The 27,978-nt window shown below is 43.4% G+C and overlaps 1 protein-coding gene across 3 annotated transcripts; it reads left to right on the top strand.

Moving 5' to 3' along the window:
• The first annotated feature begins 10 nt into the window (after positions 1 to 10).
• Positions 11 to 27,590, top strand: PLEKHA8 (pleckstrin homology domain containing A8). 3 transcript variants are annotated; one of them, XM_083578694.1, is made up of 14 exons: positions 11 to 291; positions 9,450 to 9,566; positions 10,060 to 10,215; positions 10,764 to 10,888; positions 11,818 to 11,961; positions 13,089 to 13,129; positions 14,181 to 14,326; positions 14,984 to 15,149; positions 16,086 to 16,171; positions 17,179 to 17,237; positions 18,298 to 18,428; positions 20,041 to 20,111; positions 20,373 to 20,434; positions 22,731 to 27,590. In XM_083578694.1, the coding sequence occupies exons 1-14, from the start codon at positions 252 to 254 to the stop codon at positions 22,926 to 22,928; spliced, it is 1,542 nt and encodes a 513-aa protein (XP_083434820.1). In that variant the 5' UTR covers positions 11 to 251; the 3' UTR covers positions 22,929 to 27,590. The 3 variants fall into 3 exon arrangements, 2 of the variants coding, with proteins under 2 accessions (XP_083434820.1, XP_083434821.1); XR_014540322.1 differs by having other exon boundaries at positions 87 to 291; positions 20,373 to 20,916; positions 21,130 to 27,590; XM_083578695.1 differs by lacking the exon at positions 11 to 291 and adding an exon at positions 2,668 to 2,735.
• The last annotated feature ends 388 nt before the right edge of the window (positions 27,591 to 27,978 follow it).

Raw genomic sequence — 27,978 nt, 5'->3', positions numbered from 1 at the left:
GTGCGACGTCTACGCTACCGGCGTAGTGCCCCGTAGTTGGTTGGCAGGGCAGGGCCAGGGGAGGATCGGGTGGGCGGGTGCGGGAGAAAGGCAGGGAGGCAGGCCGGGCTTCTGCCAGCCTCGGAATGGCCCTGGGTGCCAGTGCTTCAGCCGTGGGGCTGAGCGCTTAAAAGTTTCTGGGGGGGCGGGAAGGCCAGGGGGAGAGGTTTCCCCTGTCCCAGGCAGATCTGGATGGGGGGGGCCTTGTCACCATGGAGGGGGTGCTGTACAAGTGGACCAACTATCTGAGCGGTGAGTAGCCCGGTCCTGCCCTCTGCTCCCCTCGCCAGGCTGGGAGGGAGAGGCAGACAGCGCGTGCCTTTGTGTGCCAAGGGAAGGGAAGGGGGCAGCATCGCAGGCGCCCCATTCTGACTCTCCCGGTGGGTCTCAGGCATAGGAGCCAACTCTTAGGGTCCCTTCACCCCCTACTCAATAAAATATTTGAGGGGGCTGCCCTAATAATAATAATAATAATAATTTATTATTTATACCCCGCCCATCTGGCTGAGTTTCCCCAGCCACTCTGGGCAGCTTCCAATCAAATGTTAAAGACAATACAGCATTAAATATTAAAAACTTCTCTAAACAGGGCTGCCTTCAGATGTCTTTTAAAGAGAAGATAGCTGCTTATTTCCTTCACATCTGAAAGGAGGGCCTTCCACAGGGTGGGCGCCACCACTGAGAAGGCCCTCTGTCTGGTTCCCTGTAACCTCACTTCTCGCAATGAGGGAACCGCCAGAAGGCCCTCGGCACTGGATCTCATAAAAAAAGTTGATGGGCATTGTCATTCAAATGGTTCCCATGTGCCGTGTCATGTGATCAAGTCTTCTTATCTGTGCCCCCCCCCCATATTTTATTCAAGTTGACACCCCTGGTCCTAAGCGCCGCAATAGGCAGGCTCAACCACGAAGGTACCGCATACATCTTTAAGGTGCCTTGCGACTCTTGTGTCATCCCTAAAGAGTTTCAGAGGCGCAGCAAGTGTAGGATCTGCTTCCTTGGCCCCCCCCCCCGCAAAAAAACCCCATCAAGCAGGGAGCGGCTGCAGGTTAAAGGGCAGCAGCGCGCATGAGAAGAGCAGTAGTCTCTGTCTCTGGCTACACCTCCGGTTAGACATGGTCTGAGCTGCCAAGGTGATGGGGAAGAGAACTTTGCTCGGGACAACGAATGCCGCTTCTCAGGAAGAAGGCAGCCGGGGACTAGATGGATGAATAAGTCTGACTTGGGATGGGTGCAGCATCGTGTGTTTCTGCAAATCTACACCTGGCACCAGCGTAGCTCCTCTATGCATTTTGGAGGGTAAGAACAGAAAGTTAGAGGAATTTATTGATAACAGAGTGATAAATATGATACACATATATGTATATGTAGTTGATGTTTGTCTTGTTTCTTTCATGTCTGTGTTCAGTGGGCTGTTGTTGTTGCCTTCGTCAATTGACTGACGTCTGAGTTTCCTGCCCAATATATGTGTGTGTCTTAACAGTGTGCCTGTGCCCTGACTGTGGTGCTCAAAGTGTTGCGAAGCATATCTTCTGTTTGAGAAGTTATCTTTTGGAAGATCAAGTTGTAATACAAATCTGGGTGAGACCGCCAGGTGTAGGATGGTATATAAATTCAATAAGTAATAATAATAATAATAATAATTTGATTTAAACCAACTCAGGGGTGGGAAACCATTTCCAACCAGTGAGCAGGATCCTTACCTTCACCATCCCCTGCACACCATTTTGACAGGTGGATAGGGCCATCCACCTGCCAGTCACCTGACAACACCTTAATGTCACCATTTCCTTTCCCTGAATTATTCCAAACCACATGGGCAGAGGTTCAGTGATGTGTAGGCACCTAAGGTCAACTGATTGGCAGTTCCTGCAAACCCCATATATGATGCCAAGTGAAGGACCAGTGGGCATAGCTAAGAGAAAATGGCTTTGTGGACCGAATTAGGCATATGAGCCAGAGATTCCTCACCGCTGGATGAGTCATATAGAAAAGACATATAGAAAAGGCAGCTGTGCCTAAGGATTAAGTAAGTATCACACAGCAACTTGACTGATGAACTCTGTCAGCTCACTCACAGAGAGTGTTACCTGGCCTTTTACCTGCCGATTAGCTTTTGTCCAGAAGATTTCATTGGGACTAAATAGGCCTAACTCAAATAGTGGTAACTAGACTTTAAAAAAAATAAATGCTTCAGCCACTTAGCAGCACAATGTTATGCATGTCTACTCAGAAGTAAATCTTACTGGGTGTAAAGGGAAAGTATTATAGGGTTGCAAAGAAAGTATTATAGGATTGCAGCTTTTTACCTGAGGAAGATTCAAATTTCAAACTGTTTCCTGTTTACAGAACAAAATCTGTAACTAAACAAAACACATAATGCATAAATAATAATAAAACGAAACCCACCAGGCATGCTTAGCAGATTTCAGCATCTTCAATCCCTTCTGCCCACTCTTAAAACCTAAATAATGTCAGAGAAGTGCCACACTTTCAAATATTTACAAGAATTGCGTCCTCTGCCCTACAAATATTTGCATGGCCAGGTGCATGGAATTATTGGCCGGAGCTCACCGTGAAAGAAATCAGAAAGTGTAACAGTTTCTGTCACCCTTCGTTGTAGAGCAGCAAAACTACAAGGCTGAATCAGAACAAAGTGTTGCGTAAGCACAGAATGACATTTTGGTTTACAAAAGGTATATTTAAAAGAAATAGGTCGTCCTCAATGTTGGGAAAATATATTGATCCCTTTTCACAAACTAGAATCCAGATGCTTGACTCGAGAGTGTGAAACGGCATGCTTTAGCTTAATGAGTTCAGAATCTTGCTGCAGGATTTAGCATCTCATCGATATCTGATGACTTGGCGTTGTACAAGGGCGGTAGGAGTTCAGTGATAGGACAAGGAAATTTGTACAGAGATCAAGAACTAGGGCGTGGGCAGGCAACAGATCACAAAAGCGACTTCCTCCGTCGCTGACGTGCTTCCCAAGTCTTCCTCTCCTGTTCCTGGGCTTTTAGCACATTTATCATTCTTCGGTAGCCATGAGATGTATGAATTTGCTTTCCAGAACAAAACTGCCCTGTTCTGTTAATTGAATTCAGTTATGCTGTCCAGCATGGCAACAAGCTTCTTTTGGGAGGAGGTTCAGAGCAACTGCCCGATTCTATCCATGTTTTCCCCAGAAGTAAACTCTGCAGAATTCAGTAGGACTCCTTCTCAAGTAAACATACACAGGGCTGTGCCAAAGAAATGTCCACAAATAAGTTGAGTTTAAGTATTAAGAGGATCAAAGCCCATTTAGGCTGCAATCTTTGCGGTAGATTTTGTAGGAGTTGGTCCATAGTAGTTTTGGTGAGATGTGCTTCGAAATAAACATTGACAATCAGGTTCTTATGTTTGTAGTTAATGGGTGGAGAGATAGGGCTGAACTATGCCACATATCACCTCATACCACGTGTCGTTTCTTCCAGTTTTACACTGTGAGTCATATTCTCTGTTGGTGTTTGTGGCTACGCCTTTTTTTTTTAAAAAAAAAAAAAACCTACCTGATCTTATGGTGAGGCTCCATATAGATTATGTTTTTGATTTTTTAAAAAATCAGTGCAATAAAACAAAACAAAAACTGAACATAAACCTACTGGATCAGGCCGATTGCCTATCTAATCTAGCATCCTGTTCTCGTAGTGGCCAACGAGATACGTATGGGAAGCCTGAAAGCAGGATCCGAGTACTTTCCCAACCGATAACTGCCAACAACCAGAATTCAGAAGTAGGGCTGGGCGACATGTATCATCCCAAACCAGATTGAATTCCATGTTGTGATACCGATTTCATAAATTTTGACTTGGGAATGTATCGCGAATCATGATGTGTGTTAGGACTGGGCGATATTTTGTCCCAAACCAGTTTGAAGTCCATATCGTGATAATTGTTTCGTAATTTTTGACCTGGTGATATTTTGCAGATCATTATGTGTGTGTGCTGTGCAAAAATCACAATGTGAGAAAAACCGTGATGCCAATGCCTCTACGTACCTCCATCCCAGACATTGCGATATATCAATATATCATGATGTTTGGCTGGTGATATATCACAATGTTGAAAACCAGATATCACCCAGCCATATTCTGATGTGTATTGCCTCTGATCTGTGCAGGCAGAGGATAGCCGTGGTAACTAGTAGCTACTGATAGCTTAATCCTCCATGAATTGATTTAATCTTCTTTTGAAGCCATCCAAGTTGGTGGCCATCAGTAGCTCTTGTTGAAGATGATTCCCTTATTTAACTATTGGTTGAGTGCAAAAGTCCTTTTCCAACATTCTTCTGCACCTGATGTCTCCATGTTCTGGTGTCATGCAAGAGGGAAAACCCCATTTTTCTATCTGCTTTCTTGATACTATGATGCATCTCTACCGTATTTCCTCTTACACACCTTTTTTCTAAGCTAAGAAGCCCCAGATGTTGTCACCTTTCTTCACAGAGTTGCTGCTCCAGCCCGTTGATCAGTTTGGTGGCCCATTTCTGAACTTTTTTCTGGTATTCCAATATTATTTTTGAGCTGAGGCCGTCAGAACTGTACAAAGTATTCCCAGTGTGGTCACACCATAGATTTCTTATATTGGCAGTTTTGTTTTCAGTTCCTTTCCTCATGATTCCTAGAATGGAATTCATATTTTTCACAGCTGCCACACACGAGGTCAACATTTTCATGGAGCTTTTTCTACTTTTTGGCAAGTTCCTGGTCAGTCCCCATCAGCTTAGACCCCATGAGTATATGTGTGAAATTAGGATGTTTTGTCCCAGTGTATATCGAACTGCGTTTGCTAATTTACTGCCCCTTTGTTAAGTTTGGCGATATTCTTTTGGAGTTCTTCACGGTCTCTTTTGGTTTGGACAACCCTGAACAATTTGGCTGACTCACTGCTCAGCCCTAAATCATTTATGAACAAATTGAAAAGCACATGTCCCAATTTCTGCATACACAACCTCAACAAGAACATTGTTCTCTCCCTGTATGCATGCTGATCATTGCAAGTGGCGCTAATAGGTGTTTTTTTAAAAAATAACTTTTTATTCAAAATTAAAACAAAGCATATTATCCAGAAACATATCATCCTTATTTCTCCCCCCCATTTTTCCTCCCTCCCTCCACAGAACCCACCCACCCCCACCCCCGACTTCCCTCAGTTCCAGTCTTTGATTTCTCTAAAAATGCTGTTTTCTGCATGTTACACAGTTGTATAGATCCTCAAACTATTTAGCTGATTATTATCAATAAAAAGTTTGTGAATGTTTATTCAAAACCAGCCAAGGAGTCCAGTTCGCTTTGTTGTGTCTTCAAATACTTTGTAAAGGGTTCCCATTCATCTTTAAAGTCACAGTTATCCTTGTCCCGTAGCTTGTATGTCAGTTTTGCCAGTTCTGCATAATCCATCAATTTTTCTTGCCATGATTCTTTAGCTGGGGTTTCTTCAGTCTTCCATCCTGCACAGTCTTCCATCCTGCACTAATAGGTTTGTGAGACAGTTACCCTTCCAGAAGCCACGCTGCCTCTATATCAGTAAGAGTTGTTCTTCTATAAGCTTGGGTCATTTTATCTTTAACAATGCTTTCCATCAGTTTCACCAGTACCAGATATTAAACCAGGTATAGGCAAACTCGGCCCTCCAGATGTTTTGGGACTACAATTCCCATCACCCCTGACCACTGGTCCTGTTAGCTAGGGATGATGGGAATTATAGTCCCAAAATGTCTGGAGGGCTGAGTTTGCCTATGCCTGTGTTAAACTAACCAGCTTGTCATTTTAGGATTACTCCTAGATTTCTTACTACACTAAAGATAGAACCCAATCATTGCCAGAATTTTGATTAACACTGAAAGCTTCCCTGCAGTAGGGTTCTTAAAATTTATGTCAATAAAAGGGGTACATTTTGTTAATACAAATTATGGAGATTTCAACATATTATTTGATCTTGAACAGGGCTTATAAGACAATAGCTAGGGCCTGTTTCTGAGCTGGATTTTTAACCCTAAGTAATTTTACTCAACACTTTTCCTTTTAAATCCCCATTTGTGAAATCATTTAGGAATGTATGCAACTTGGTGGCCTTTGCTGGAGAGCTAGCTCAGATTAAACGTGACGTAATAGCATAATATGGCTTTGGGATTAACCCAGTTCGAAGCAAGTTTCCATGTACTAACTCCAGAAATTAATCTGCATCTATACTGTATTGGAATTATCTGATAATATTAAATTAGAAGGGTGTGACTTACTTACGCAACCAAGCTTTGCGGTAGATGCAAGTTCAAATACTTGCACTCTCAAAAGTACCATATAATGATCACTCCACATCTGTATACAGCTTTCAGTGGCCTGGTTCTCACAACACAGCAAGTTCCCATGACTGCGCAAATGTGGACTGGAACGGGAGCTCCTATGCACAGTGGTTAAAACACATTTTACAGTTTGTTACAGAATACTGTAAATTGGTCATGTGCAAGAGGAGCTGTTCTGCCGCTGCAGCACGACAGAAGAGCATAGTTAAGATTATTTGTGATCAGACTCCCAACCGTGAATTAAAGTATTACGTTGACTGAAGTGCTATGTATTACTTACACGGTCATTTTTATGCCACGGAGAGGTCTAAATCAATTAGCTGCTACTGAACACACCGTTTCATTATCTGTTACCTGAGTTTCCGTGCATATTTATATTGGATTACTTATTTTTTTCCAATATAAACCACATTTTATCAATCTCAAATTACAATTCAGATTCATATAAACACACACATACAAATTATAAAGCCACTTATACATTTTATGTGGCCTCCCGCATGCTGGATTTCAAGGTGAAATGATATTATTTCATCCTGCTTCTGAGTCTTAATTGATCCAATTACATTCAGTCTTGATCTTAATTCTTTATCAACAGCTACAGAGTTTTTGACTTCCATTTGTATTAACACATTTAATAAAAAAAAATTCTGCAAGAGGAGTTTTGTATCCCATCTATTTCCTGTGTGTGGTGTTTATCTTATCCATGTTGTTGCCTTTCCCGTTCATGTCTCAGGACACAGATTGAGGAACTGAAGTCTTCCTGGCAAGACCTCCCCCCCCCCCCCACTGGAACTGCAGTAGGGGCTTTGTATATTAGATTTGGTAATAGAAAGCAGAGGTGTTTTTCCAATAGCACCAGGGCAAGTAGCTCTGGGGAAGGTTGACTTGTTTGCCTGTACTCTTGCAAGTCCTTGGCTTTAATGGACGTATTGGCAGATCTGTGCCTGGCTGCAGTTCAGGATTAAATTAGTTTGCGTGCCTGACATTTCGCCAGATGCTGCAAACAGCTGGTGCTTGTGTGAAACAAGCCAGTTTTGCCCAGGAATGACCCACCTCTTTCTGTGCAGTGAAGGCGAAGTTCTTCCAAAGCATGGCCGTGATGGCCGGCAATGGTCTCCCTCCATTATTCCAGCAGGTGTGGGCCTTGGTTTGTTCTGGAGCTGCTTCATTTTGGCTGTCTTGTTGCCGTGCAGAAGCCAGAGAAGGGGAGCAGAGCATAGGAGCCATTCTGGAACAGACTTTGCAAGAAGAACTGAGCTAAGACATGGGCTGCAATCTCCTAACCCCCTTTCCCTGCGAGTAAGCCCATTGAATTCAGTATGCTTTACTCCTAAGGGGACATGGTTAGGATTGCGCCGTTCGCTTCTCAGCAGTCAGGTGTGCACTTACGCGATGTGTCTCTTTTTTTTGTAAAAAAAAAAAAGTGTTTGCTGTTAAAAAAACCCAAATTCTGTATATAGGTTGGCTTAGTGTTACATGCAAACCAGGGCAACACAGTTAATTCTGCCACAAGTTCGGGTTTTAACAAAAGTATACAGACTCGCTGTTTTGTGGGGCTTGTCAGCCTGGGAAGGTAACCCATCTGGGAGAAAGAAAACTCTGATGCTAAACCTTCTCTGCCTTGTGGCTACATATTCATTCATTAGAAAGGTTTTGGTAGTAAACCCCAAGGAAAATCTATACCTGTTGCCATGTGGGACATGTTTGAGAAGAGAAAAGGCTAAGGAGTAAACCCTACACAAATCCAGATTGGAGTCCCTAAGACGGTTGGATGGTGTATTGTCCTCCTCCTTCTGTCAACTCCTGCAGCCAAGCTGGTGCCAAATGCATTGTTCTGCTTTCCTTTGGTTTTGGTTTTATAAAAAAAAATATTTATGCTTTTCAGGTTTATACATTTCACTAATTTTACAATCATTTTAACATTTCAAAACTTGACTTCCTTCCCCCTCTTTCTGCAGTTCCTTAAATTTATTTTTAATACCTTCTGCATATCCAAATTAACTTAATTTGCTCATTTATTCATCTACTTTAAGTATATACTCTTATAAAACTGCAGGTTATTACAATAATCCTGCCACTGTTCTTATCTGTTTACAATTTATCTGTAAATATTCAAGAAACCATTTCCATCCAATAAACCATTCCAAGAATAAGAAATCAAGATAACAAACTTTTATAAAAGTTTGTTATCTTGATTTCTTATTCTTCTGGTAAGTTTCACCATTTCTGCATATTTTGTACCCATTTTTCCTTTGCTGGGACTTCTGCTTCTTTCCATTTTTGGGCGAGTAACATTCTTGCTGCTGTAGTAGCATACATGAATAAGTTTCTATACAGTTTAGGTAGTTCTGTCCCTAAAAAAAGGTAAAGGTACCCCTGCCCGTATGGGCCAGTCGTGTCCGACTCTAGGGTTGCGTGCTCATCTCGCTCTAAAGGCCGGGAGCCGGCGCCGTCCGAAGGCACTTCCGAGTCACATGGCCAGCGTGACGAAGCTGCAGCTGGCGAGCCAGCACCAGCGCAGCACACGGAAATGCCATTTACCTTCCCGCTATAAAGCGGTCCCTATTTATCTACTTGCACTTAGGGGTGCTTTCGAACTGCTAGGTGGGCAGGAGCTGGGACCGAACGACGGGAACTCACCCCGCCGCGGGGATTCGAACCGCCAACCATACGATCGGCAAGTCCTAGGCACTGAGGTTTTACCCACAGCGCCACCTGCGTCCCTGCAGTTCTGTCCCTATAATTCCCCAAAGTTCTGCTTTCCTTTGGACCACATCAACAAGGCTGAGAAGGGGAGTCTTGTTCTCTGGGCAGCCCAGGACCTCCAAACACACTGTCCAGACTTGGACCCCAGGGAGATGAAACAACGCAGGACGTAGCAGTTACGCGTTGCCAATCTCTGTAGCTGCAGCAGGCACTGTGATTCCCCGGTGGTTTGACTTCAACCCTGAAGGCTGCAGCCCATTCTCTCTCAAGACAGATGGATTCAACCAACAGTTTTGCAAATGCCAACTAGATACATGTATATTCCTTCTGGCTGTGATTGAAAAAACATGTTTCTTCCCAGGCTGGCAGCCTCGATGGTTCATTCTCGCAGGAGGTGTGTTATCCTACTACGATTCACGGGAAGATGCTTGGAAAGGCTGTAAGGGGAGCATCCAGATGGCAGTATGTGAAATTCAAGGTAACTAAGAGACATGAATCTGCAGTGGGACTTCCATTGTGAACTAGAACATGTCAATTCCATTCAGACATCTACACACAGCCTCATTTGACTGTAAGTAACAAACCTTGGTTTATCAAGCCAAGATATGCTTGAGGCTTAACACACACACACCATTTGTGCCACCCTATCTTTCCTTGACACACTACAACGGAATACTTCCTTGCTTAACTAACCAAATGATTCAGGAAACCGTGGTTACCTTGAAGAGAACGAGCCAGCACCTGAAACCGTGGTTTGAAGTTGGTTTCAGATCCTGTCTCCCCCGCCCCCATCCTCATTACCATAGTTTGACCTGTTGGACATAACGGGAAACCGTGGTTGATTGACCTAGGAAATCTTCAGTTACAACACGCTGAGAACGGAAGAGGGAATTGGCAGCGTTCATGGGCACAGAGCTCTTCCATGATGTTGGCTTAGTAAGCTGAAACAAGTCTAATTCTGTTGATCTTAGTTCATTCTGCAGACAATACGCGGGTAGATTTGATCATCCCGGGAGAACAGTACTTCTATCTGAAAGCCAGAAATGCGGCGGAGAGGCAAAAGTGGCTGATCGCTCTAGGAACTGCCAAGGCCTGCTTGACGGATGTCCGGACACAGAAAGAAAAAGGCAAGCCGTTCTTAGCTGAGACTTCTATCCCCACCTTACTTCCCAGCATCCCAGAAAGCAACATTGCTTGCTTTGTGTTTCCAGTTTTATTTTCCTGTCAGTAAATATTTAGAACAGTTTGTCTTGTGTTTTGTGGGACCTTCCACACCACAGCCTTTGAGGCTCTGTTTAGTTCCAACACATTATTTTGATTCAGCATTACATGGGCACAGAAAGAAAGAATTGCTAATTTTATCCGTTTGTTGATTAAATTTTGTACTCCCTCCAAATAACCCACCTATTAGGGGGGTGGAATTGTGATAATGGGTATTTATTTGCAGCATTGAAAAGTATGTAGTTCAGGCATATTCGGCCCTCCAGATGTTTTGGGACTACAACTCCCATCACCCCTAGCTAACAGGACCAGTGGTCAGGGATGATGGGAGTTGTAGTCCCAAAACATCTGGAGGACCAAGTTTGCCTATGCCTGATTTAGCAATTTAGAAGCTTTATAAAGTTGTTTCTGATCACATCTCTTTGACTTACCTGTGTTACTGCTATTAATTCAGAGTTTACAGAAAACACGGACACTTTGAAAACAAAAATGGCAGAACTCCGGCTGTATTGTGACCTCCTTGTTGAGCAAGTGGCTAAAACGAAGGAAGTCGGCCTGTCTGGTGTTTCAGCAGCTCAGGTAATGTGATATCAAATAAAACCTGACCATGTCCAAGGTGCGAGAGAACTTCACATCCATAGCAGCAATCCCTTCGCTGTAGCATCAGTAATATGTTACAGGTGGAGCAGCACTTAACGCCACATCCCAAGACCCCCTCAGCTTTTGGCCGGTCTGAAGATGCTGGCCTTTGCCTGCTGCTGTTGGGGGTTGGTTGTATTGTATGCTTTTCATTATTTAGAAATTGTTTATTGAGGGTGTTTTTTATGTACATATCAGTACAACTTGTATGGTTCTGCCACATGCCGCTCCGGGTGCGTTTATTTTTACTCATTAAATTTATCTCTCACCCTTCCAAAGAGGATCTTCAAAACATCTTTAAAACAATTCCAGTTCAGATGCAGACTGGAAAAGATCAACATTTAGTAGAACAGGGTGTTATTATGGTTGTTAATTAAGAATGGCATGCCCTGGACACCCGAGTCTGAAGTGTTGGGGAGAAAGAGACCCCCATATCACTGTATCATCTGTTGAGATGCTCTTGCCAGTGCCTCCCCAATCAGTAGTGAGGCAGATGTCAACAAAAGGGGGGAGATGTTACCTAACTCACTCCTCTAGGAGGTCTAACCTGCCACTAATATTACTGTGCAGCAAAAAAACCTTTCTATTCGCCCAGAATTTGTTTTAAAAATTCTGTTAGCATTGCCTTAGAGTGTTGCTCTACTTCTTCTATCTGTGCCTTTTATACTGTTGATTTATTGTTGTGTTTTTATGTCCTTGTGAACACACAAACACACACCCTGGAATTTTAACTAAATAAATAAGTTGTTTGTGCTGGTGTGTCAACCTGTGCTGGAAAAAGCAAACGTTAGGACCCTGGTTTGGGGCAGGCTCGATAGCCTAGAAGCCAGGTAGTTCTTGGAAGGTAAAGTCATCTTCCCATTTTGCAGAATGGAATTGATATGGGAGCGCTGTTGAAATCCACCTGCACCACCTTTCTGAAGACCCTTGAAGATTGTATGCACATTGCAAATGCAGCCTTCTCTTCGGAGCTGCTCCCGTCTGAATCCCCCAGCGTTTCCAAACCGAACAAGGTAAGCTTAAGCGCAACCTCTGATTCTAAAGTGGCAATCCACCCTTCCCTTGGTTGCGCTATTGTTCAGCACTGCATTTATTTAGCAACTTCGGAACGCATGTTTTAACTAGGAGGCTGCTGTGCCAGTTTGCCTGTTTGAGTTGTACCCAATTTTGGAACTTTACAAGTTAAAGTGTACAGTCAAACCTCGGTTGTTGAACATAATCCGTTCCAGAAGCCCATTCGGCTTCCGAAATGTTCGGCATCCGAGGCGCGGCTTCTGATTGGTTGCAGGAGCTTCCTGCACTCAGGCAGAAGCTGCATCGGACATTCGGCTTCTGAAAAACATTCAAAAACCGGAGCCATTTGGGAACCGAGGTTTGACTATACAATAAATCAAGCTGAGGGTCGAAGACATTTTGCAGTATAGTCATTGGTGAAGTGCCTAGTAAGACTCATTCGGTAATAAGAAGGACAATGATTAAACAAGAAAAAAGGAAAACTGACCCCTGAGACCATGAAGAGCAGCATACTGCTATATAGAGGGTCGGTCCAAAACATTTTGCTGCCTGAGGCAAAAGGACAAGATGGTGCCCTTCCCATTCCATGTATAGAATGGCAATGTGAAGCCTCTTCACACTTGAGGGCAGCAGCTACTTTAGGGGGTTCAGGGCAACCTAGCTTAGGGGACTTGGAGGAGAGGGGGATGAGGCAGGAATGCCATTCAGCATTTTCCACATCAGATGATTGCTTCACCTGCCTAATGGTAGAGCCGGCCCTACATGCATAGGTTTGTGTGTTGAATCCTTCCATATTCTTTGGATGTAGCTAAGGAAAGCTGAAGCAGCCAGTGGGAAGTGGCAGTGCCGCAAACCTAGCCATCAGAATAGCTGCTGCTGCCTGTGAGGAGGAGGGGTGAGGGACATTGGCACTGTACGGATGCACCTGTGGAGTCAAACTGGCACTTCTGCTGGTATGCTCACACAGTACCAACATCCTTCCCACTACGTGTTCCCCTCCTGCTAAGGAGCAATGAGTCTGCTGGCCAGATGTGAGGGGTGCCACAGTGGCGCTCTGAAGGAAAGTAAGTTTCTGAGGTTTAATGATACCAGCATAAACAGTTTTCTTTTTCTTTCCTCCCCACAGCTAATACCTTCCGTCTTATTTAGCCGCGATATATCAGAAAGGTACAGTGCACTTTTTTCTTCATTCAGTTGTAGAAATTCTCAGAGTCTGACTCTTTGGGATGAAGCCAATTATGCATCACTGTTAGAAATAACAAAGAGAAGAAGCATAAAAGCTGTGAGTGTGTGAGGGGGTGTGAGTGTGTATGTGTGTTCAATATATAATATACATTCTTTAAGTGGTTCCGAAGGAGCCCATCCTCTAGGTCTCACCACCTGAAATAGGATGCATATCAATTCCAAGAAACTGATGGATGTCAGTTTATTTATATTGTTAAGGCAGTGCTTCTGAACCATTTTAAGTTGTGTTCTCTTATTTTACTAGTCTTGGGTTACCGTATTCTTCGCTCTGTAAGACGCACCAGACCATAAGAAGCACCTAGTTTTTGGAAGAGGAAAACAGGAAAAAATATATTCTGAATCCCCTGCCCGGGAGAGGCTGTGCACGGCTAAGGCTCCCCCAAGAACCACGCTCCCTTTAAAGAGCGCGCAGAGTGTGTGTGTGGCTGCCCTTCTCCCTCCTCGGGGAAAAGCCCCCAAGAGCCGCACACACGCTCCACGGGGCTCTTTAAAGGGAGCGCTGAGCAGAGCCTCCCGCCTGCATTCGCTCCATAAGACGCACACACATTTCCCCTTACTTTTTAGGAGGGGAAAAGTGTGTCTTATAGAGCGAAAAATACGGTATATATTTTTTAAAAAACCTGAATATGTACACTAAAAATACATATTAGAGGCTACTGAGCTCCTTTTAAAAAGTAAACCGATTTTGTGACTTCCTGCCCCAATCCTGGGATGCCTTGGGAGTGAAGCCACATTGCGTTACATCACTCCCAAAGTATTCTGGGAATTGTGACTGGCATGAAGTGGCACAAGGCCATCTCCGCTGTGTCCTGCCTTCCGCACTTCTGAGCGAAACCCACTGAGGTAAGCGGCAACCCCATTCTGGATAGTTCGGAGAAATTATATTGTTCAAAAACTGTAATCAGATAATTCTGTTTAAAACAACAACAAACTTTATTGAACAAACAAGGTTCTTTTCTTTTGTTCCTCCCAGGAAGATGGAATTAAAAAACTGTGAAAACGGATCTCTGTATGCAAACACCAACCTTCATGAGCGATCCCTGATTGATAAACTGACCCCTGACCCCCTGAAAACTGGCAAGATGGACTGCACAAACACGATCAAGGATGATTTGGCAGGTAAATTCATCAGTGGTTATTATTCAGAATCAATGGTGTTGACTCGTCCACTTTTTGGGTTTTTAACCAGTGTTCCGTCCGTCTAAATGGAGCATATCAATTATTATTGTGATTTAATGCAACAAGTGTGTAATTTGAAACTTCTGTATACTCTTGGGGAAAAAGAAATTGAGAAAGCCACTGATGGCAGTCATTCTGAAGTCTGTATTATTTCATGTTTGTCCTGCCCTTCTGAGAATCTCAGGGCAGTATAAACAACTCTCTCCCGCTCCCCTTTTATTCTCATGAAGCAAAGTTACCTCACAGATAAAGTAAGGTTCTGCCAAGAGATACTGACTGGCCCAAGACTGAGTGGGGGATTTGAACCCAAGTCTCCCTGTTCTGAGTCTTGAAACTCTAACCACTACACCACACTGGCTATGCATAAATCCAGAGACAGATTTCGGCAAGCTACATCCATCTCAAAAGTTTTCCCGTTCAGATTTTGTACAGATGAGAAGCTGCACAGATGAGCGAGGAAGCATGCCTGCAAAACAGGACATTTAACGATACAGAAGATATAAAATCCACCACAGTCTCCCCCCCCCCTTTTGTTTACATTCAGAGCCAGGTCACCAAGTTTAGTTTTCTGAAGATGTCTCTCCCTTTAAATCCAAGGTGGTGGCAATGATGAAGGAGAGGACAAGCTGCTGCCAAAAGAGGACAATCAAGACGACAAATCTTTAAAGCCTGTAGTGGAATCGGCAAAAAGATCAACAGCATTGCAATTGGAAGAGAAATCAGACAAAGCTTTACCTACTTTTTTCAGCGCTATGAGCATTAGGTAATGCACCACCTGCATAGCTGTCAACCGTCCCTTATTTGGTGGGAAAGTCCCTTATCCCAGCGCTGTGTCCCGCTGCTGTCCCTTATTGATGATGTCCCTTAAATTTCTCGGGTTTCAAAGGAAGCAGCTCCTCTCCCTCCCTCCCTGCTGGGACTTGCCTTTGCTCAGCGCTTCCCAGCGGAGAGGTGACGGTGGTTTTCCTTGCTGCATCCCCTTTGCTGGGTTGCTGTGCTGTGGGAACCACCGCTTGAGGCTTTGTTTGGCTGCTGGCTGGGCTTTCTGCCTTTGGCTCAGAGGGGCTCAGAAGTTGAACATACCTGTGCTAGGAAAATCACTTATTTTGGTTGCTGATCCCTTATTTTCGAGGCTGCTGGTCCCTTATTTTCAAATCTGTAAGTTGACAGCTATGGCCACCTGGACAGAAATTGCATGGAGAACCTTAAGGAATGGTCCATTAAGGGGGTGAATTTGCGCTACATCCTCAGTTTTCTGTACAGAAGGCAAGGGCAGGCTTTGGAGACATGGGAAGCTGCTATCTACTGAGTCTGACCAGTGGTCCTTCTAGATTCGTATTGTCTACAGTAATATTTGGATGTCTGTCACACAGCAACAAATCAGTTTTATCGGTTGCAGACAAATATGAATATCTAGGTGACACGGGAGCATGCAAGTGCATACATTTCTGGACATGGATATTATTAACATTATGTTGATCTCTTTTATAAAATGCATGTAATCAGATTCTTGGTCCACCTGAAAAGCACTTTCCCACTCTGTGGGTTTCTCCAGTTGTATCATTTCAGCGTTATCCCAGTTGTGAAGACGAATAACATAAATGGCTTTGAAATAGGATTAAAGTGGAATTAGCCCATTGCCTCTGACTGCAGTGTGACCTTGGAATTCTTAATGTGCTCTTTGTGTTCTTCCCCAAAGGTTTAGTGATATCAAGCTTTTTGAGGATGGAGGTATACCCACAGAAGAATTCCTACAATCTTGTAATGAAATAGTTCCAGTCTTGGGTATGTGATTGCTTGTTTCCTCCGTGGCATATGTTGCACAGTGAATATCTCTGGTTTGCTATTGAAGCCTTAGTGATTCCATTAAGAACATAATGATAGAGTGTGGCTTAGTGAGACATCAATGAATCTAGCCTATTTTTACCAAGCTTGTGTGCTCTTCCTTTCACCTCTCTTCCTCCAACCCCTCTTCTCCTCCCTCATGGTCAGCAGCAATAAGTTCATAAGCTTTTGCTTTTGATAACCAGAGCTTGCCATATCATTCAGACCCCCTAAAATGCAGTTAATCTTAATTGAGGTTAGTTAGCTTCAGAAACCGTAGTTAATATTAACCACAGTTTACTGGATTTGGGCAACACAACAAGCTGTGGCTAACAAAAAAAACAAAAAACCTCCAAAGAACTACACCCAGCTATGTTGGATGAAGACAGTGGGTGGTGGAATGCGTGAACCCAGGAAGAGACTAGTCTTGTTCACATGATAAGTGAAGTGTTGAAATGGAACCATTGTGTTATGTGAACAGAGCAGTGTGTTGTTTGGGCATCCTTGCCCCAAAAGAGAGAATAAACCGCATGCTTACCACCTTGAGTGTTATGATGGAAGAAAGTAGGATGTAAGAACAAAAAAACAACAACAACAAATCTTATAAATATAACCAGCACAAACCTCTTATTTTACAGTGAATGTACCCGATGGCTTGCCTTTTAAGCTGTCTGGGACTTTGTGCTTGCCTTTGATCCAGTGAAAAGTCATTGAGTTACCCAAATCATCATCCTAGACAAGAACTCCTTTTGGTTACAAAATGGAGGGGAAGCCCTGCTTTATAGGGGTGCAGATATTCTTGTGTTCTTAACCCAGCTCCTCCTTCAGCTTCTTTCATGCCTTTGAATGCTTTCAAGAAAAATCAGAGGTGCTCAATCCTTTCTGCCCTGTTGCCTGTTATCCAGCTTGAGTAGGTGGAAGCTAAAGCTGACCTTTGAGGTCTTGAAAACTCATCTTCTTTCTCCTAGACAAACTTGGGCCCACAGTCTTTGCTCCCGTTAAAATGGATTTTGAAGGGAACATCAAGGTAATGGCTTCAGCTTAACATTCAGTTCTTAATGATAAGTATTTTAAAAATGAAAAAAAGATGCTGAAATAATCTTGCAGGTGCTGTTCAGAAAAGGGAAGGGAAGTCACTCTGTGCATGGTTCTTTATGTGCTTCTCCAGACATGGGCTCAACCAGGATTTATGTTGGGGGAGGGACTGGGCACCTCCTGTCGTCATCCTCTGTCTGGTTCTGCCAAGCAGATTTGGAACGAAATGTCTCAACAACAGTTGTTTTCAGTTACTTTCTTCTGGCCCCAAGTGCTCAGAAAAATCTCTCAAAACATTTCAGATATTCTGATCATTTCTACTTTTAGTTAAGTATTTTTATTTATTTACTTGACCATGAGTCCAGAGACATTCTTCCATGAGGCCTTGCTTATCCTCTGCCATTTGCCATGGCGAGATGCCTTGCAGCTGAGTATTTGAATCCAAGAGCCACATTGTTAGGGTGGACCGTGTGGCTCTTTTCCAGATGTTACTTTCCCCAAGAAACCATTTAATTGGACCAAGCTATGTGGTTCCTAATTGAGATGCAGTGCGGGAATTTGCTCCACCCTACCTGGGACGCGGGTGGCGCTGTGGGTTAAACCACAGAGCCTAGGACTTGCCGATCAGAAGGTCGGTGGTTCAAATCCTCGCGACGGAGTGAGCTCCCGTTGCTGGGTCCCAGCTCCTGCCAACCTAGCAGTTCGAAAGCACGGCAAAGTGCAAGTAGATAAATAGGTACCGCCCCGGCGGGAAGGTAAACGGCGTTTCTGTGCGCTGCTCTGGTTTGCCAGAAGCGGCTTAGTCATGCTGGCCACATGACCCAGAAGCTGTACGCCGGCTCCCTCGGCCAATAAAGCGAGATGAGCGCCGCAACCCCAGAGTCGGCCACGACTGGACCTAATGGTCAGGGGTCCCTTTACCTTTACCTTTACCTGGCAAGTGTCTTCTGTTCCTTCCCTGTCAGACGCCCCTCACTATATAATTTCTGGGTATGGGCCTGCCAGAAATACCAAACGCCAAAGTATGTGATCTGGTTCTCTCTCCCGTCTAGAAAATAAATCAGAAATACATAACCAACAAAGAGGAGTTCACCACTCTTCAGAAAATTGTCCTACACGAACTGAGCTCTGAAGAGGCAGCACTTAGAAACTCTGCCACGCAGGCCCTCCTCTGGCTGAAAAGGTAGGTTGTCTAATTTTTGGGACATGGGTGAGGCTGGTTGCACTGCTAACCAAGATCCATTTTGGGCCAAAACCAAATATCCAGCTAAGTCATACCAATTGAAAGCAACAGACTTAAGTTTGTTGGTTTTCGTAGTGCATCTCTACGACTAACACTAGATATAACCCAGTTATTGCTTTTTAATTTGGATTCTAGAAGTATGCAAAGGGCACATTTAATGATCACTGGTGACAGTAAACATGGTCTGGGGCCTACCTCCTGTGGACTCCCTTTCCTTCGTCTGGCTAGTGAATTCTCCACCCTCGGTGAACTGAAAAGGGCTCAGTACAGGTGTTAGACATAAATAGAACTTACACCAATTGTTCAGAGGTTCTCTCAACCTGCTTTCAAGCATATTGAGGCTGCTCACAGACAGAGGGGTAGGTGGGTTTTCCTGTAAACTACAAACAGAATTTGCAACTGCGCTTGATCTTAGCCCAAAGGCCAAGAAGCCCTAATGGTGGCCAAGAGACTGATACTGAGGAATTGGAAGAATAAAGATAGGATACCCTTTAACCAGTGGATTGACAGTATAACCACACTCACAGCTTTCAGACGTAGACTTTGTTTGGATAAATATGACAACATTTGGAATGAGTTTATACAGGATGTAGCAGGCTATTAATATCTACATATGTATTAGGGTCACGAAGAGTCGGACACGACTAAACGACTAAACAACAACAACAAATGTATTAGGATAGTAACATAATGTCAATTTATATAAGAATGTATGGGTGCATACTACATTGTACGTGTGTGTGTATGTATGTATTTGCACATTCTTGTTCTTTTTTCTCCCCCCCCTTTTTCTGTGTATCAATTTATTTCTTTATATTGAAATTATTCCAATAAAATATTAACACACACACACACACACACACACACAAACCAGAATTGCAACTGACTTTTCACACTATTGCGGATGCTACATTTTTTCAGTATCTGCATTCTGCTGCACAGTCATACCTTGGATCCTGTACGCCTCGTGACTCAGACATTTTGGTTCCCGAACGCCGCAAACCCAGAAGTGACTGTTCTGCTTTGTGAACGTTCTTTGGAACCCAAACGTCTGACGCAACTTCCGTGGCTTCCAATTGGCTGCAGGAGCTTCCTGCAGCCAATTGGAAGCCGCGCCTTGGTTTCTGAACATTTTGGAAGTTGAACGGACCTCCGGAACGGATTCTGTTTGACTTCCGAGTACCACTGTCCTTTATCCACACCTGTGGGTGTGACATAGCTGCTGTGGCTGGAGAAGGTGTGATTCACCTGAACAGCCGTTTGAGGCTCAGCGTACTTTATAACCTTTGCAGTGGCAGCTTCTCTTTTATTTTCTTTATTAGGCACAATATCCATTAAAGATTATCCATTAAAGATATTTTTAAAAAATAAATGTTTAATAAACCCTTTCTGGTCACTGCCTTTTGAGCAACACTGTTAACATTGGCAACCAGAATGGGGTTCCCCCCTACCCAATATCCCACTTTTCATATTTTCTATAAAAAACTGTATTTTAAAGTAACAATTTCAAGCGACAGTATGTGCTCTAACTTCGTTCCCTCATTCCAAACAGGGGTTTAAAATTTCTGAAGGAGTTTTTGAAAGAGCTAAAGAATGGAGAGAAGAATATTCAAACAGCACTGAGTAAGTGCAGAATATTTTGCGGAAAACTATGGAACTCCACATTTTCGAGGGTGGCAGAGGGGAAACTGGCTTAATTCACTCACATCATCACATGTACTCAGCGAGAGCGATGTTTATAATGAAAATCATACTTGGAAATTAAACATGTTTGCTTTAAGAAGGAACGTTTGTTCCAAGCCCCTGAGACGGCCTCAAAAACTTATCCGCTGCGCAGCATCTTACAAAATGTTTACCCCCACCCCCCTTTCTGTCAAATTACAGATAATGCTTACGGCAAAACGTTACGACAATACCACGGCTGGGTTGTCCGAGGAGTTTTTGCGGTGAGTGAGCTTTTTTTAGTTAACGGTGATCGTAAGAGTAGATTTCTTTAAACTCAGTTATTTTACAGATCGTATACACGCGCTCTGGATATATTCATGTATTGCAATGAACTGGTTTTCTGATCTTTACATCTGACTGCTAGCTAGTTCACACAGACACTGTAAGCCAGCAGAGGCTTGGACTCCAACTCCAATCAGCCCTTGCCATTGGTCAGAGATGATGGGAGTTGTAGTCACAGGCCCCCCTCCCCTGCTGTCAGCAGTATTGCCATTGACTTACCTCTGGTATTTCAGAAGCTTACCAAGAATAAAGTTGTTTTATGGGCAGGAGGCTGGCTACTCAATGACAGAATCATAGAATTATATTTGGAAGGGACCCTGAGGATCATCTAGTCCAGCCCCCTGCAATGCAGGAATATGCAACTGTCCCATACAGGGATCGAACCTGCATCCTTGACACCACGCTTTAACCAGCATATACCGTATTGTTTGCTCTATAAGACTCACTTTTTCCCTCCTAAAAAGTAAGGGGAAATGTGTGTGCGTCTTATGGAAGGAATGCAGGCTGTGCAGCTATCCCAGAATCCAGAACAGCAAGAGGGATCGCTGCTTTCGCTGCGCAGCGATCCCTCTTGCTGTTCTGGCTTCTGAGATTCAGAATATTTTTTTTCTTGTTTTCCTCCTCCAAAAACTAGGTGCGTCTTATGATCTGGTACGTCTTATAGAGCAAAAATATGGTATTTTTCAGGGAATGGAGGACAGAATTCTTTTCTTCCTTCCCTCTCTTCTTTATCCATGCCTACACAGGAATAAGCCCTATTGAATTCATTGTGACTTCCTCCTGAGTAAATGGGTCTAAGTTGGCAGCCCCCTCTGCTGTTTGATGTGAGAAATGATGCTGGGACTCTGCGCAAGCCAGTTGTGGTTGTGTTGTTTTGGGATTTGGATAAAAATTGGGATTTTGGCGTGTGCTGCTGTTAGTCTTTTTCAGTATAAGAATGCAACATACTTACTTGTGGGTTGACTCTTGAGCAGAATCAGGGGTACGTGGGGATTTGGAAGTAGTAGCACAGAACATTTATATATTGCTACATTTATATCCCACCTTTCCTCCAAAAAGCTCAAGGCATGGTTCTCCCACTTCCCATTTATCCTCACAACAGCCCTGTGGGGTAGGCTAGGGCTCCCTCCAGACATGCTTTTTACTGCGCATTTATGAAGACTTGCACCCATAGGAGCTGTCATATGCAAGCCCACTTTTGGTACTGTTTGTAGTGAAGCTGCATATTGGTGTATCCTGCAACTTTTCGAAGTGTTGGTGTTGACTTTTAAAGCCGTAAATGGCCTTGGCCTTGTATACCTGAAGGAGAGTCTCCACCCCTGTAATTTAGCCCAGACACTGAGGTCCAGCTCTGGGGACCTTCTGATAGTTCCCTTACTGTGAGAAGTGAACCAGGCAGAGGGCCTTCTCGGTAGTGGCACCTGCCCTGTGGAACGCCCTCCCACCAGATGCCAAGGAGATAAGTAACTATGCAACTTTTAGAAGACATCTGAAGGCTGCCCTGTATAGGGAAGTTTTTAATGTTTGATATTTTATTATGTTTTTATATTCCGTTGGAAGCCGCCCAGAGTAGCTAGGGCAACCCACTCAGATGGGCGGAGTACAAATACTAATACTACTACTACTACTAATAATAATATACCACAAATATTCAGCTTTATTTTTGTTCTGCTTTTGTTGAACTAGAACCCCTCCCGACAGCAGTAGCATGGTAGCACTGGGGAAGTGTCACAGAACCAACTAATAAAGCGGAATAAATTCACCACCAATGCTCTACAGTCGTACCTCAGAAGTCGAACGGAATCCACCTGTTTGACTTCCAGAACGTTCCGGAACCAAGTCGCGGCTTCTGATTGGCTGCAGGAAACTCCTGCAGCCAATCGGAAGCCGTGGAAACACCATCAGACGTTTGGGTTCCAAAGAATGTTCGCAAACTGGTTTGCGGCGTTGGGGAACCAAAACGTTCGACTTGCAGGGCGTTCGACTTCCGAGGTACTTATTTTGTTGCAGAATGCAACCGCAATAAAACACCTGTCTGGAGGAATCCATAGTCTCTTGTTCCACCATACACATTTGTTAGGTCTTCATTATTTTGCAGGACTCTTTGCTGCCTTTCAAAGAGTCACGCCCACCTAAGAGTTTGCTTATCTCCCGCCGCACCCTTCCCAGTCTTTGTGCACAATAGTTAAAATCACAAGACACCATGTGGATCTCCTTCGCTTCTGTTCCTTGCAGCTCGCGCTAAGGGCATCTCCGACTTACGCAGACTTTGTGGCTGCGCTCTCTCTCGAAGAGTGCGAGAACCAGGAAGAAGCTTTTTACAACGGAATGCAAAGGGACCTCGACATCTACCTACCGGCCATGGAGAACCAGCTCTGCATCTTGGACGCACTGTATGACGAACACGGGCTGGAGTCGGACGAAGTGGTGTGATTGCCAGCCCCACGCGGTGCCTCGCAAATTCAGGGATTGTGTCCGCTAACATAGCTTTTTATCCCCAGAAAGCTATTCTGTTTCTTTGTGTTTTTCCATGCTTGGGAAGGGACTCGAAGCTTCCTTTTTTATACACTTTTATTACTATTACTATTTGAATGCTTGCTCATGTTTAAACGCAAAGGTGCTATACATTCAGGCGAGATTGTGACTGTCCTGATGACAGCTGGATCTCACCGTGTTTGCTGTGTGGCAGGCCATACATAGCGGTGGTTCCAAGAGCCGTAGCTGTGGCGTTTGGTACTGTTGGGCTGAATAGTTCAGAGCTTTTCCTTACCGGCGAAACGACCGCAGGTCGAATCAACAAAAGCAATAGTAGCGTTCAGTCTCGTGGCTGTAAAACGTAGCCAGGATTTGCAAAGCCACGCTTCCATTTTAGTGCAAGTCTTCCTTGCAGGTTAAATCATACCCAGAACCCAGGGTGTTACCAGGTCACAAGTAACCACCCGCTTTCATCATGTTGAAGCAATTGGCTGCATCCTTCCACATCAGTTGAAACGAAGAATCTGCCCCATGCTCACATACCATGGTGACAGAGGACTGCTGACCTCTTAAGGCTGTCAACGTGCTTCCATTGCTTCCAAGCTGATGTTCTCGTGCTAAGCCAGAAGCACTGGGAAATTCCTCATGCCACAACGATCATGTATCTTGCACACTGCCTGTCTCTGCTCCAACAGAAGGTGGAGGGAATGGAAGAATGCACCACTTTGCTCCAGCACCCCCTGGTTGCAGATGCTTTCTAACTTCCGGGTTCACTTGCTTTTGGAATCGGTAGAACTCTTTGCGAGTTAGGATTGCAGCTTTTGCAGCCTGTGCTTTAGAGGCCTATTTGAAACCAAATCAGAAGCATTCCGTGTCTGTATTTGAATCATTCTCAACTCTGGATTGCAAAAAGGCTGGATTTGGAGCAGAATCTGTGGAATGGTGAATCAATCCATAAACAACTGTCTTCTTCAAAGTAATTGGAAGCCTTTTTTTGTTTTAGGTCCAGATGTAATTTTAGAATACATGAGCGTTTCCACTGCTGATGTGTTTTTTTTAAAAAAATTACTAGGTTTGTCTAATCAGAGTTCAGGGTGAACAGCTTTCCTTACGATTATATATAAAATTCACCTCTGGTATATGAAAGCTGGTATATGAAATGTGTATTTATATAGGCACTAGTAGTGTTACTGGAATTACTTCTGAGTTCTTACAGACAAGGGAATTCAAAATGTTACATGATACCTGGGCAGGAACAAGTAGTGTGTCGTGTCCCCCAGAGTTAAGGGCTACATATCAATATATTGCCAAAACCAGTCTTTGGCTCAATGTTCCCCTCCCAGAAAACTGCCACTACAGTTTCTCTGTTTGTCCCTTCTGTTGGTTCTTCACATTCCCCTAGTTCTTCTGTCTCATTCTTCTTCCTCCCTGTGTGTTGCATTCTCCCCACATGCAAAATGGAACCTTTGTTTTCTTGAAATCCTTTGGGGTCATTGGTCTCATGTGGCGGATCATGGAGGCCTTGGGGTGAATTGTTCTGAAGGAGATGATTACTCTGGCTGTCAGGAGCCAACAGATAACTGGCCTGAAAGCTTATTGTGTGGTCTGTAACCGTACGGGAAAGAGATTTGTGTGACCAGTCATGTCATGTCCCCTGATTTCAAAGATATTCAGAAGAAGTGATAATGCTGAGCCTAAAATACATATTTGGAGGCTGCAGTGACAATCTCACAAAGTTACAGGTAGCACTTGTTCAATTGGTACCTCATGGTACCTTAGAGTACCAGTCTTAGAGCTTCCAGTCATCTGAATACACCCTCAATGTCTTTAGGTAAAAACTAGTATGGATAGACTAAGGAGAAATTAGGCTGCAAAATCATGAAGGAACCAGTTCCAGTACCCTCAAACATCTTCCACAATGCTATTCCCGTAGAACAAGTCTTTTTTAAAAAAATAAAAATAAATCCACATTATAATTGAAACATACCTATGGACCTCTGTTGCCTTTAGGATTGAAATAGGCGATCACTGAGTCAGCAGTTTAAAAGAAAGCTTTAAATGAATTGAAGCACAAAATTGGGTACTTGAATTTAGACACCACAAGATCTGCTTGGGCTATAAAATTGCAAATAATCTGGAATCTGGAAAATTAAGGGAAATTGTACTGTTGGGCAAAAATGCTACCATTAATACATCCCTGCTTTTAGTCACTGGCACAGAAGTCAACAGGATTATTCCAAACAGTCATATTTCATCTGCAACTTTTCATCCACGTGGAGCATATAATCATCTGTTTATTCACTTACTGCATTTATACGCTTACTTTCTGATAAATACCCAAGGTGGCGAGCAGGGTCATAAATGTGTGATTCAACAGAGCAGACTTTCTACACCTTGGGTCCTCAGATGTTGTTGGACTACAACTCCCATCATTCCTAGCCAACATGGCCAGCAGGTCAGGAATGATGGGAGCTGTAGTTTAATAACATCTGGGGATCCAAAGTTAAGAAAGGCTGCAATAGAGAAACGTTCAGCCAATAGCCCTATTTTTATTTTGAACTTCTTGTGCTCACAATGTATCATTTCCCATCATTTATTTAGATGTCTGTTGTCTTGAATATTTGTTGATAAAATGGTTTATTCTCATTACAACTTAAGAAATTTCAATGAGGCCATATTTGGGGCAGAGGAACCCAACTTTCCATTTCTCTGTTTGAATGCACAGCACCTAGATCTTTGAGGCACTTTATAAATGTTGTTGTTGACATTCTGGGTGAGGGAATTTCTCACTTGTGCCATCATCGTACCTAAATCCCCTCTGCAACAATGCAATAATTTCAAGGAAAGATTCCCTAATCCTCTAAATTCACTTTGTGCATTGGCTGTTGTTTTAGATACGTCATAACATTTGAGCTGCAGCAGAGGGCATGTTTCCAGTTAATCTCTTCATCATTCCCAAGTGAAACTCCAAGATGGAGGATCTTTCGCTATTTGTTTATAGAGTCCGGTTCACGTGACCAAACTGAATTAGGTAGATTAAGAGGACCTGTGCAGAGATGATCATGTGATGTGTTCCCCATGTACTCTGCTCTCATTGCCTCTCTTATACCCACCATTCTCACCACTTCCAGTAGCTTGACAAGTGGTAAATTTCAAGTTGAAAGCTAGGCACAAAACCCTTCCCCTGTGGGTCAAGATTAACTTGTTTGTTTGTTTGTTTTTGGCATTAAGTGGCACCCAGTCTGCATCTGCTTACGCCAACAGCTGCCCATCATTTTATAGTAGGCACTTGTGCCAACAGCATTTTATTTTGCTTGTTTCCATTTTGTCATTGTTTCCTCAGAACATCGCCTTATCTTCACCTGCCCCCTTGAGCAGGTGGTCTTCCTCAAATGGTCAGTTCCTCCCTTCCAACAAACATACAAAGAGAGATATTCTGAAAAGTAGTGTTCTTTTTTATAGTGTTGGGCCTCTAGAATGCCTATTTTGTTTGTCAAATGATGTTGCCTAGCAGTTGACGGTATGGAAGCCATTTTGTATATAGACACTGCAAATAAACACAGCCGTCTGCCTAGCGGACAAAATGGCTGGTTCTCTTAACTCTTCTAAGTGTGAGCATTTTAGAGGATAGCTGGAGTGTTTTGAGGTTTAAAAGAATAATGAGGTGTCCCTTTCAGCTGAACTACAAGCACGCTTCAAGTGACAGCTAAGTGGTTAACATGTGTCACTGACTTGTGTCACATGAGCAACAGTGAATTGCAATTAGCTGCTGCAGCATGATATGTCCTGGTTCATTTCTGTCATCTGACTCCCTTTAAAAAAAAAAAGCTGGTAGATACATATTCTCAGGGATTTGAGCAGCAAGGGCAAAAACCCAGTCGTCTTTAAAGACTCTGATTGTTCATGTAAATAATGTTGTAGACCAGTTGAGACCTCTTGCAAAGGACATTTCTATTCTAAACTGTATGAACGGTGGACTTTTGCACAAGACATAAGAAGCTTCCAAAACTGTACTGCGTGTGAACTGCTGTTGGCATGTTTGACTTGCACTCTGTATATCTTTGTAAAGTAGAGTACATGCCTGTTGTGTTTGAATGAAGGACAAAAGGTTTTACTAGGGTTACCCCCACCCCACAGGAGTCCCCAGTATGTGCTGTGTTGCTTTGGATATTTTGTAATGTTTCCTTTTGAAAACACAGGTAGTTACCAAAAGGCAGCCTGAAGGGCGTAGTGGCATATATCATCACATTCTCATGATTCGTTACACTGAAATGGCAAATGTTTTGAGACTGGCTATACCGACGGATCACAGCAAGGGTCTTGTTCTTAAAAGAAATATTCCTTTAATATATATATCAGAGAATAACTTATCCTAGTAGAAGTCATGGTAGGAAAACTATACAATTCTATTTATTATTGCCACTCCCACTCCCTTCATTTGAACATGTTGCATGGCTTGGGAAATGGTCAACACTTATGCAGTTACTAGGCATTGGGTACAATCCAGAGATTTTTTTTTTATAAAAAACAACACATGGGCTTTTCCCCATTGACCACACCGACGTGTGGAATGCACTCCGCAATGCTTTGATGATGACAATAAAACTTCCTTTGATTTTATTGTGTCTTAATTGCGATGGTTATTTCTTCTCTGTAGTAACGCCCATGCTGTGGAATTCCCTCCTCTCGGATGTTAAGGAAATAAACGACTTAACTGACTTTTGTTCAGGGGGAAGTTTTTAATGTTTGATGCTGTGTTTTAATTTGTTGGAAGCCACACAGAGTGGCTGGGGTAACCCAGTCAGATGGGCGGTATATAAATATAAATACTCACCCCCACAAGTTTACTATACTCAGTTATTAGAACTGCCAGAATGCCAGACTTCACGCCCAATCAGATTAAGAGGCTAATCGCAAGCCAACTAGCTAATAAAGCTCCAGGAGAAGACACGATCCCAATGGAGATCTATAAGATAAGACCTGATTTCTGGTCACCCATTTTTGCAAA

Source organism: Podarcis filfolensis (assembly GCF_964270895.1).
Source record: "Podarcis filfolensis genome assembly, chromosome: 12".
Lineage (NCBI taxonomy): Eukaryota > Metazoa > Chordata > Lepidosauria > Squamata > Lacertidae > Podarcis > Podarcis filfolensis.
This window is presented reverse-complemented; position numbering and strand designations above follow the sequence as displayed.